General features: G+C 39.4%; 1 protein-coding gene across 1 annotated transcript in view; it reads right to left on the bottom strand.

Moving 5' to 3' along the window:
- Positions 1-7,158: 7,158 nt before the first annotated feature.
- The window catches only part of LOC132864433 (tripartite motif-containing protein 16-like), a 44,585-nt gene continuing 40,076 nt past the window's right edge, over positions 7,159-11,667 (bottom strand). The window contains exon 6 of the mRNA XM_060897848.1: positions 7,159-7,966. Coding sequence (XP_060753831.1) covers positions 7,431-7,966 — 536 coding nt within the window. The 3' untranslated portion in view covers positions 7,159-7,430. The remainder of the gene's footprint in view (positions 7,967-11,667) is intronic.

Here is an 11,667-nt window from a genome sequence, read left to right as displayed (position 1 = left end):
TTGACGCTGACGCACAGGCTACACAACCATAATCTAATGTTGCTCTCATGAGTGCCCAGTAAATGTTTAGTAATGACGACCTTGCTGACCCAGTTCCATCCTGACAAGCAACGCAGAAGATTGTTGATTTTCTTACATTTTCCTTTCGTTTGTTCTATATGCTGTCTCCATGTGAGTTTCTCATCCAAAATAACCTCAAGAAACCGAACCATTCTGACTTGCTCAAGTGTTTGACCATATAGTTTCAGCAAAAGTGATTTTTGCTGCTTAGAAAAACATATTACCTGGGACTTTGATATTGATAGCTTAAACCCCCATTTCTTTGACCATTCCTCTACTGTTTTTATTGCTGTCTGCATTTTCTTCTGAATGTATCCTAAATTTCTTCCCCTAATCCCGAGGGCCCTGTCATCTGCATACAGTGCTTTCCCAATACCATATTCTACCTGCTCGAAAATGTCATTGATCATTATGTTAAATAACACCGGACTACACACACTGCCTTGTGGAGTTCCATTTTCTATTAAATACGTGATCGAATACTCCACGCCTACTCTTACTTCTATTGTTCTGCCAAATAGAAAGTCTCACACCCAGTTATATAACCTACCACCTATACCTAATTTATTCAATTTAATAAGAAGTCTTTCTTTCCACAACATATCATATGCTCTTTCTACATCAAACAGGACAGCTACAACTATTTCTTTATTAGTCTGGGCTTTCCTGATTTCTGATTCCAAGCATAAGACAGAGTCCAATGTGTTTCTTCCTTTACGGAATCTGCTTTGATAAGGTGCGAACAGGTGTTTACTTTCCATGAAATAATTAAGCCTCTCAGTTGTCATCCGCTCCATTGTTTTACCAAACTGTGATGTTCATGCTATTGGTCTGTAGTTTGAAGGGTCTTTTCCAAGTTTTAAAATTGGCACAATGATACAGTAGACTGCTTCCAGGTTGTTGGAATTATTCCTGTTTCCCAAACCATGTTAAATAGTCTCAAAACTACATCACGTGACCGATTATCCAGATGTTCCAGCATGCTATAGCTAATACCATCTTTCCCTGGGGAAGTTTGCTTTACCTTCATGATTGCTCTATTTAACTCAAATAGACTGAAGGGTAAATCTAGACTATCACCTAATGTAGTTTTCCTCACCTCAACACCTGGATTTAATGCCAGTGTATTATCCCTAGATTATCTAGCTGTATTTGACAGATTCTCTAAGCTATGAATTTTAACAAATGTTTGTGCCAATAGCTCTGCTTTGTCTGTTTGTAACTGCTATTTTATTATTTTGGTTTAACATTGGTATTTCATACCTCCTTCTTATACCACTCATTTGTCTGATCGTTCCCCAGACATCTGACAGCTGCGTTTCCCTGCCTATGCTACTGCAGTAGTGTCTCCAATATGTACGTTTTATTATTCTAATAATTCTTCAAACTATTGCTTGTGCTCTTTTATACTGAATTAATGTTTCTAATGAATGATGTTTCTTTAATTGTCTGAAAGCTCTATTTCTTCTTTTGACAGCTTTTCTACAATTTTCATCCCACCAGGGAACCATCCCATTCTCTCTGCCTCCTACTGCCTTTGGAATTGTTTCCTCTGCTGTCTGTATGATTGCTGTCACCAACTTATTGTTAAACTCCTCTACACCAGTAATATCCTCCCTAACCAGTTCTTCACATCTTATTTAATATTTGAAATTTGTCTCAGTTGACTTTTTTGAAATTCCACCTTGGTATCCCCATTGATATTTCCTGACATACTTCTGTACCAACTTTGATCACTATAGGATAATGATCACTACTGACAGGTGTTTTATTAATCACTTCCCATGTTGTGATACCTGCTATTTCCTGCAACATGAGCGTGAGGTCGATTGAACTTTGTGTTTTGTATATAGTTATATTTTGTGCCTTTATCAGAGTTAACACACACTAATAGTTTCTCATCAATAAAACCTATACTTGAACCATTAGCATCTGTATCCCTACTACCCCACAGTGTACTATGAGCATGAAAGTCCCCACACCGTATTACTTTACCCTGCAGCCTTCCACCAATAATATTTAACGTGTCTTTAGTCAACCTTTTACAAGGGTTATAATAATTAATGATTGAAATCTCCTCTTGTCCTTATTGACTACATTTGTACCTCATCCCATTCTGCACAAATATTAGCACCCCTCCACCTTTACCATATTTCCTGTCATTTCTAATAGCAGTGTATCCATGTAGAATAAAATCCCATTTTGGTTTCAGCCAGGTTTCCTGTATGCAGATTATGTTTGGTTTATCTTGTAAATTTATTAAGAAATGTTTAAACTCCTGACCATTAGCAAGGAGACTTCTTGCATTCCACTGCAGAATGATCAGTGCCATGAATCACCAAGCCTCGGGGCCTGTGAACTAGGGGGGCCTTCCCCACTTAGCACTTCCTCAACCACTTCCCAACACAAACCCTTAACCCCAAGATATTTTTCTGCTGACTTCACTATTATTTTGATTTTCTTAGTTTTCTTGTCTGTTTGTGCTGAGCAGTTGATCACCTCCACCATGAATAACACAAAATCATTTCTCCTTACAATCAGCGTCTCCTCCTTTATTTTATCACAGCCTTCACATGGGTTTGTTTTGTAGCTTTCTGTGTTACTTTGTTTTGGCTTCTCTGTCTGACCAGATGCTCTCCTTACTGCTTCTGCATGTGTTATCCCTTGTGAGAGTTTCACTTTTTGCACCTCTGCTGCTCTTTTCCTGGCCTCACATCCACGAGAGGCTGAGCTCTATTCCCCTCCACAGTTACAGCACTTTAACTTGGCTCTACTTTCACACTTTCCATATTCATGTTCTCCTGTACATCTTCCACACCTCTGTTTTCCTTTGCATATGGCTTCTACGTGTCCATATTTCTGGCATTTGAAGCACCTCGGTGGCGGGGGAACATAAGGCTTAACATCATAGCACATAGAACCTAAATAGACTTTAGCTGGCAGCTTTTCCTCATCAATTTTTATCATTACCGCTAAACTATCACACTTCTCACTGTTTCTTGTCGTTCTCAGTCGTTTTGCCTCAATCGCTTTTGTCCCTACTATATTCTCTTTAATCTGGTCCACTGATGCAGCTGTGGGTCCCCCTGAAATGACTCCTCATACAAACTTCTTGTCCTTGACCAATGTTCCTTGCACTCTTTTTTTTTTGTCTTCAATTTTATTGTTTGATGACCCTCCCTTGCTGAGTACTATCTCTGCAAACAAAAGTGCTCCACTTCGTAGTATCTTGGCACTCTTCACATCACCTACCAGTTTGTTTATTGCTTTGGTTAGTTGAATCGGGTTCCACTCACTGAATGCCACTCCTTCTTGATTTAGTTTATCACTTTATACTCTTCAACTTGTTTCCCTGCAGCTCCCATGCTTTCATCACTGTCCATCTTCAACACTCGAATTTTTCCCTCATTGCTTACGCTTCCTTCATTTACGAATATTTTCAAAAGTTGCAGTCCACCAACCTTCGTCTTTCCCGCCACCCTCATCCATTCCTCCTAGCTCACTTCCTGATCCGTCACTTCCTTCTGCCATCCTCTGTCCATTTACAATCCAGTCGCATGCCATGACCCCGCCCCCTTCAGATCTCTTCCTTCTCTTTCCTGAAATGAACTTCCTGGTTCTGTGTGGCAGAGAGAGTGGGCGTGGCTTTAAAGAGAGAGCTCCTTTTTTGTAAGTAGTGGCCTGGCTATGTTAGCAAATTGCTATTCAGCGTGAAGAGATTTGAAACTGTGTATGTGAGTGTGTATTTCCTGCAGGACATATAAACTTGAACAATCTTGCCAGTGGTAGTTGAAAAGAAAAATCCAGTTATGAAGATAGATTATGATATAAAACTAACGATTCATGTGAATAATTGAAAATTAGGAGCTCACACAACAAAGATCTCCACCTCCGAAAGTCAATTTCTATGCAGAATGGATGATTTCATGGATACCGCCATTGAAAATATTTTAACCAATCAGAAAATTCCCCCTGATCGTTTCCGGCAATTCTGACATCATTTGGGTGCAAGACATGGAAGCTCCGCATAGCGAGTAAGACTTGAAGCTTACAAACGAGACAACACAGTCAGTAGTCCGCAAAAGAGAAATTCAAAGGGTAAGAAAACACTTTATGGCTTCCCTAAGTTTTTATTAAGCGTGATGTTATTTTGAGTTCCTTTGGGCATAAATGTAATAATTTCTGATGCAGCTAAGCATGACAAACTATTGAACATCATGGATGATGCCAGTCACCCTCTGCACACTGTCATCAGCAACCAGAGGAGCCTGTTCAGTGACAGAATGCTCTTTCCCAAGTGCAGGACGAACAGACTTAAAAACTCCTTTGTCCCTCACGCCATCAGACTGTACAACTCCTCTCTGGGGGGGGGAGGAGGGGTAACAAGAGGACAGAGGATGGGAAGGAGCAGTAGCCTAGCCTAACAATAAGCAATCCCGGACAATGTGCAATATAGTTTTCCATCCAAGATGGCGCCGCGGATGGCTGCCTCGGGACTTTGCTCTCTCGTACTTTCTATGTTTTGTGTAATCGTTGTGTTAATTCTTCTCCGTGCTTTCACGGAAAGCTGCTGTGCTGAGGTTTTTTAAATGTTTCCACATAGTGCTCCTGATAGGAGCATAATGCGGAGGTGTTTTTTTCCTCTCATCTTGCATTTCTCTGCCTCTCCTCCCCTGAGCTTTCCTGCTTCTGCTCTGCTGACTCATCTTGTCTGAGAGACCCTTTCTGCATTGTTCTTCAAATCAAAATTCATGGATTTGATAAACTGGTCTCTTCACGCAATTGACACAATCTTCTTGATGAGAAGCCTGGGTTCAGGGGAACCAGCCTGTCCTGCTGGAACGTTCACAGCTGGATATACGATGGACGTGTGGGAGAGGTGGCGTGTCGTGTGCCTGTGGTTCTTTCTGTGGAGGACATTGAGGATATTTACCTATTCGGAACCATGATCACAGGACTTTTGCTGATTGAACTAGGCATTGCCCTGGTGTATCGAGGAAATCAGAAAACAGTGACAGCTGTTCAAAGCCCCATAAAGCTGCCCGACATGATTGAAGTGGTGGGCAGAGCTGTCGGCACTTAGACTGTGGCTATTCAGAACTTGAGCCGCTCTGTGGATTCCATCTAGGAGAAGTTGATGGCTTTGCAGAGAGAAATGGTTTTTAGGGACCAGAATGGACGAGCGGGGTAGTCTGCCACGTCTACCCGTTTCAAGCCTAAACAAATTCCAATCTTATCTTCGGCTCTCTCAGCCAGCACTGCCTTGGTCAAGGTCATTGCTGGAGCAACAATCTTCCCCTGAAGATCATTGCAGTTAGACTCTCTCTCTGTATTCCCTATTATTCCCGACTATTACCATTCCTTTGTTTTTTTTGTTTTTGTTTTGTGTATACGCTTTTATCTGTGTTGTACTATGAAAGCTAAGTGGTACTGGAGTCAAATTCCTCGTGTGCAGCATTTTCATAGTTGTGACTTTTATAATTTTGACGAGAGATATATTTCGAGAGCAAAGTATTTAAGTGGAATAAAGTTTAAGTTTATTGTGAAATAATATTCCTCTCTGCTCAGAACATACTTATTTTTAGTGCGTTCAATAAATGTTTATCCTGTTCGGCCCGCGACCGAAAGTGTGCTTTGAATTTTGGCCCCTGGTGCAATTGAGTTTGACACCCCTGCTTTACACTTTTCCCCCATGTGTACTTTTCTTTTGTCATTTATTTTATTTGTTGTGTCACATATGACTGGACAATTAAAAAATATCTTTTATATTGAATTTGTTGTAATGTTTGCACATAGTTTACTTACATTATGTTTACATTTCTGATCCCATTCTGAAACCATAATAATCTAATAAACTACAAAATGGTCAAGCAGTAAAAAATAAAAAGATCAGAAAAATGCCCAAGGATAAAATGAAAAAGCAGAAGGGGAAGAGGGAGAGAGTGTGTGTGTGAACTACCGTACATTCTAAAAATAAAATCTATAAATACCTGAACAGTTACAGAAGACTTATAAGAAGAATTAATGTTCTAGTCATCCAAACAAAGTTCATAATGAAATCACTTCATCCTTTTCCACCTTGTTGTTTAATTCACCTCTTCAGGTTTCGACTAGGCGTGGGCCGATCTTAAGTCTCATCATCGTATCATGATTTACACCTAATTATGGCATTCCTTTAGAACAGGACTGGATCCCAGGCGTCCTTCTCCTGATCATCAGCCCTTTTCCAGCTGTTCCATCTGAAACTGTAGTTTTATTTTGCTTTTTGTTTTATTGCACTGTATATTTGAGTCTGAACAGAGAATCCTGACGATACTGGATCGGTGGTGTTTGTGGTTTTTCCCCGTACGCTAGTGCACGTGTGGAGCTGCACATTAGTGAAGGCCTCACAGGAAACCAGTGTGTGGTGTGTGAGGCCTGAAGTGTGTGCAGTTCCCAGTGTGTAGTGATGGAGAGAGACACGAGCGCTCCCTCTGGGATTTAAACTGATCTCTGATTAATAAAGTTTTGTTTTAACACAGTGTTTGGATCTTGAGTTTATGAAGCGTCTTTTATAAACCTGAGTTTGATTAATAGTCGTCATTTGGCCTTTAAATGGAAATAGAAAAGTAGAAACACAAAGGGAGTTTTAATGCCCTGGTAATTAAAATTAACACTTTGTTTTAATTGATTACATCATCTGTTAGCTTTAAAGTATAATAAACTAGTACAAATGAGTTTAGAACATGGGGGGAGAGACACATCACTGACATTAAATCAGGCATCTGAGAGAAAAAACAGCCCCAAATCAGAAAAAGGTGATATTGTATGTGGAAATTGAAATTAAAACTGAAAATGATTTGTAAATAATCTTTATATGGATAGATTCCAAAACCTGCAAAATGAGTGTGTTTATTCCATATTTTAGATTTTAAATATTTTTAAAGGGGTCTGAATACAGTGAGTGTAATTATTTTCTGAACAGAAAATGGTTCAAGACACAAAATTGTTAAAAATGTTCTTACACACAGTAGGGTGTGTTTCCACCAGCAGCAGGACAGAAAGATGCAGTAGTTTGAGAGTTTTATTTCTGAAGAAACAGATTTTGCCAAAGAAAAAACAGAACGAGATATTCTAAATTTCCATATCAGTGTAATAAATCTCATCATCGTGCATACATTTAAAATTGTCTGAATTTTTATCTACAAACATCCTACATTTCCGTAAGACATTTAGTTATGTAACTTATTTATTATTCATCTATAAAACAGAAGCACTTTGAAAATAATAATTCATTAGTGCCACAGTTTCTGCACACAAAAGTGTCTTTGTATTTCAAGGAGAAATTCAATCGGATACCTCAGTTATAATTTTACTCAACATTTCAACCTTTACCATTTTTTCATCGGGTCACAAAACCTCACAGATGAGACAGAATCCCACATCCTGACCCCAGCGTATAGAGGCTGAGTGAATGTGGTGTGGACTCTGTGGAGGAGCCTCATCGTGTCAGAGACGCTGTAGAAGGACAGAGTTCCTGCACTGTGATCCACATACACTCCTATTCTGGAGGATGATGGACCTCGGAGATCAGTCTCAATGCTGTTGTGTCGGAAACGGACAGAGGAAGAAAAACACCACAGACTCCAGGACTGACTGTTGTATCCAAACACACACTCAATGCCTGCTCCTTTCCTGCTGATCTCTTTATATGAGACTGATATTTTCACATCACCCCTCCACTCCACCTCCCAGTAACAGCGTCCACACACACTCTCCTTACACAACACCTGAGGCCAGTAGTCAAATCTCTCTGGATGATCAGAGTATCTCTGTTCTGTCTCACTGTGTGTCACCGCTCTGTTCTTCTCAGACAGAATGAGTTTAGGATTTACTGTGTTTGGATCCAGAGTCAGATAACAGAAATCTAAAACAATAAAATATCCACAGGTTAGATGTTAATCACAGGATTTATAAGAAGTGTGTCTGAGACACCTGTCTGTCGTGAGGCTCTGAAGCGTGAATGGAGTAGAAGGGGGCGTGGCAGACAAAACCACGTGACCGACGACGAAGGAGGCCTCGGCTCGATATAAAATCTGGAGGGCTCCGAACCCATTACCCTCTGTTTTAACAGTATTTATTGGTCACATTTTAGACAGAAAAGATTCAATTAGCAAAATTGTGACCAATAAATACTGTTAAAACATGTGAGAATGAAGCTTTTTCTTTTTAAGCCCACGCACTGTTCAGCAAATGGGGTAACTTTTAATGTGGTAAACAAATGCAACTTTAATCAGAATTATGAATGATGTATGCATTGGAAAATAAAATAATTCATGCCTATGCAAGATGAGTTTTGTTAACTGCTTGTGGAGTGTGGGTTCAGTCCAGTGGTCATCTCACTGAAGCACTTGGCCAGATGGTGCATCCGGCATCCATACTGTCAGACGCTGTATTTCTTATTACATTTGTTTACCACATTAAAAGTTACCCCATTTCCTAAACACTGTCATCTCATCTCATTATCTCTAGCCACTTTATCCTGTTCTACAGCGTCGCAGGCAAGCTGGAGCCTATCCCAGCTGACTACGGGCGAAAGGCGGGGTACACCCCGGACAAGTCGCCAGGTCATCACAGGGCTGACACAGACAACCATTCACACTCACATTCACACCTACAGTCAATTTAGAGTCACCAGTTAACCTAACCTGCATGTCTTTGGACTGTGGGGGAAACCGGAGCACCCGGAGGAAACCCACGCGGACACGGGGAGAACATGCAAACTCCACACAGAAAGGCCCTCGTCGGCCACGGGGCTCGAACCTGGACCTTCTTGCTGTGAGGCAACAGCACCAACCACTACACCACCGTGCCGCCCCTGCTAAACACCGTGTCGTCTTAAAAAGAAAAAGCATCAAAATTGAATCGTTTGTGTCTAAAATGACAGTGAATTATGTGATGAATAAATACTGTTAAGACATGACTGTGAGAATGAAGTGAAAATGGCAAATAACATGAGAAAATAATCCTGTTTCAACAGCTGTCCTAAATAGAAAGGAAGTATTGTACAGCCTTTTGTGTTGTTATTATTATTATTATTATTATTATTATTATTATTATTATTATTATTTAAATAGATAGAAAGAAGAAATATAAAAAAGAGAAAGGGACACTGTAAAAGGAAAAAACTGAAATAATCTCCATAAAAATAATTATAGCAGTAAAAGAGCCGTTCAAAAAAAAAAAGATCAGAGACTGGACTGGAAAAGAGAAAATAAACCAGTAGCAGTGAAGGGAAGCGCTATAAAGATATGTAAGGAATGAGGGGTAAAGTTGAGAAAATAAGAGGAGGGAATGAAAGGAAAAACTCAGGAGATACTTTTCTTGGGGCAAATTTGATCAGATACGACGGTTTAACACACAAACCAAATCCACACGATGTGAGTGGTAAGATGGCGTCCAGATGGCTTCACTCGTCTCTACAGAGGGGAATGGGTTCAGAGCCCTCCAGGTTTTATATAGAGCTCAGTGGTTGTGATTCACGAAAAGATTCATGACTCGGAGTCTCATTCAACAGAGTTCACTAGCGACACCTACTGTTCAGAGAAATGTACAGCATGTTTTAATTCCTACATCACAACAGTGTTCTGACACTTTACAATATTATTCACACAGTTTTCCATTTTAAAATAACTTATATCATAAGGTTTTTTTTTACATACCTTTTTGTTATTCGGTGCGTACTTTTATTTCTCTCGCTCTCTCACACACACACACACACACACACACACACACACACACACACACACACACACACACACTCTCTTTGTATGAATTTATGCTCAGTATAATTGTGTCTGCACAGCAAAGAGGTTTAGATAAACATGAAGAGGATAACGTGTGTGTTGGACTCTGAGTCCTTCTGTAGCCGTAGTAACAAACCAAAGTACAAAACCCACTTCAGCTCAGATTACACAAAAGAATCTCCCTGTCTAATAAGGGTAGAAAATAATGACAGTTTCGCGTGATGTACTGTGTGGTTTCAGCATTGCCCATGGTGGCTTAAATGATTGTAAAGGACATGTTGAGGTGAGGAGTGTCATTTCATGTGCATTATATTTAGGTCAACAACAGGCTGTCATGAAAAGACCAAACTTATTGAAGATTTCCGTAAAGTAACAATGTATGAATATACATCATATATATCAAATACACATCATATATAAGTGTGTATCTTTTTATAAATGAGGTTAGCTTGTCTAATGTAGCATGTTGGGGAGAATCATAGTATCATATCTATATTTCTGATAAAATTTTAGGTATTATACCGTGTATAACTCTCCTACGTATTGCTCATTTCATGGGGGGGAATTGCTGGCATGTGCCGCGCGGGAGCGTCTGCCCACATTTTTTTAGGCCGAGATGAACTTATAGTTTTCGATTTAAATTTTTTTTTCCAATTTGTAATGCCCGTTGTACATGCCTGTTCTTTAACTCAAAATCACCATCTCGATCTTCAAATTGACCGTATGGTATCTGTATTACATTCCACAACATCCTGTCCAGATAAAACCTAGTTAGTACACACAACAGTTGAAAGGGAAGTGTCGAGGGATGTTGAATGTTGCCTGCTTAATATGCAAGACCTCCTGCTACCATGATAACATCAGAAGAACGCTTCAGAGAATTATATGATAGAACTTTTTTTCTGGTTTGCACTTCATTTTAAAGGATTAGAGTATTCAAAGACATGAATAGCAAAAATGCAGAAATATAATACTGTAGAGCTCGTTTATATTAAAAGGTGCATTGATTTTTTGAAATCATCAAATGTGAATTGATTAAAAACAAGTCTCTTGTACCATATTAATCATTTTCTCCTGGTAGTCCACCAAGAAGGGGAATTTATTTCCAAATACATTGCAACTTTTTGCTGAAAAAATTAATGGTTTGGGGGTAAAAAAAAAATAAAAATAGCCAAAAAACATTAGCACCTGGAACCCCTGGGCCCCACCCCCCGGGCCATGGGCCCCGCCCCCTTGGGCCATGGGCCCCGCCCTGTTTTTTTCAGACTTTTTAAATATTTTACATTCTCATCCCTGTTATTATTAGATTAATTATGATTATTAGAATTATCACCAAACCTAAACTATTTCAATCCTGACATTAATACTCCTTGTCATATTAATTCTAGGTATTCCCCACACAAATTTCATTCTTCTCAAGAACTTCGTAATTATCCCACGCCCAAATGAAAGTTGGAGAAACCGGTCCTGGCGATCTATCCGTCTGTCTGGTCACATTTTCGTTTCCAGGCCATATTTTTAAAACTACTGAAGATATCTTCATGAAAATTTGTATACATATCAAGCAACATGTGAAATGGGGCCTTTTTCCTGTTTTCGATTTTTGGAAAAAAGTATTTTTAAAATTTTTACACAGTAATAGATTTTGACTTTGAGCAATGTTCGTTTCCGGAGCATATATCCAAAACTATTCATGATATGGATCTGAAACTTGGTATACAAGTTAACAAGGTGATGTAGATGTGCCTTTTCATACTAAGAAATTTGAGAAATTTTAATTTTTTATGTTTCCATGGAAACAATTTCAGACTTAGTGTCTAGG

This window comes from Neoarius graeffei, chromosome 17 (assembly GCF_027579695.1).
Source record: "Neoarius graeffei isolate fNeoGra1 chromosome 17, fNeoGra1.pri, whole genome shotgun sequence".
NCBI classification, from domain to species: Eukaryota; Metazoa; Chordata; class Actinopteri; order Siluriformes; family Ariidae; genus Neoarius; species Neoarius graeffei.
The sequence above is the reverse complement of the archived record's forward strand: the minus strand, read 5'-3'. Positions and strand labels throughout refer to the sequence as shown.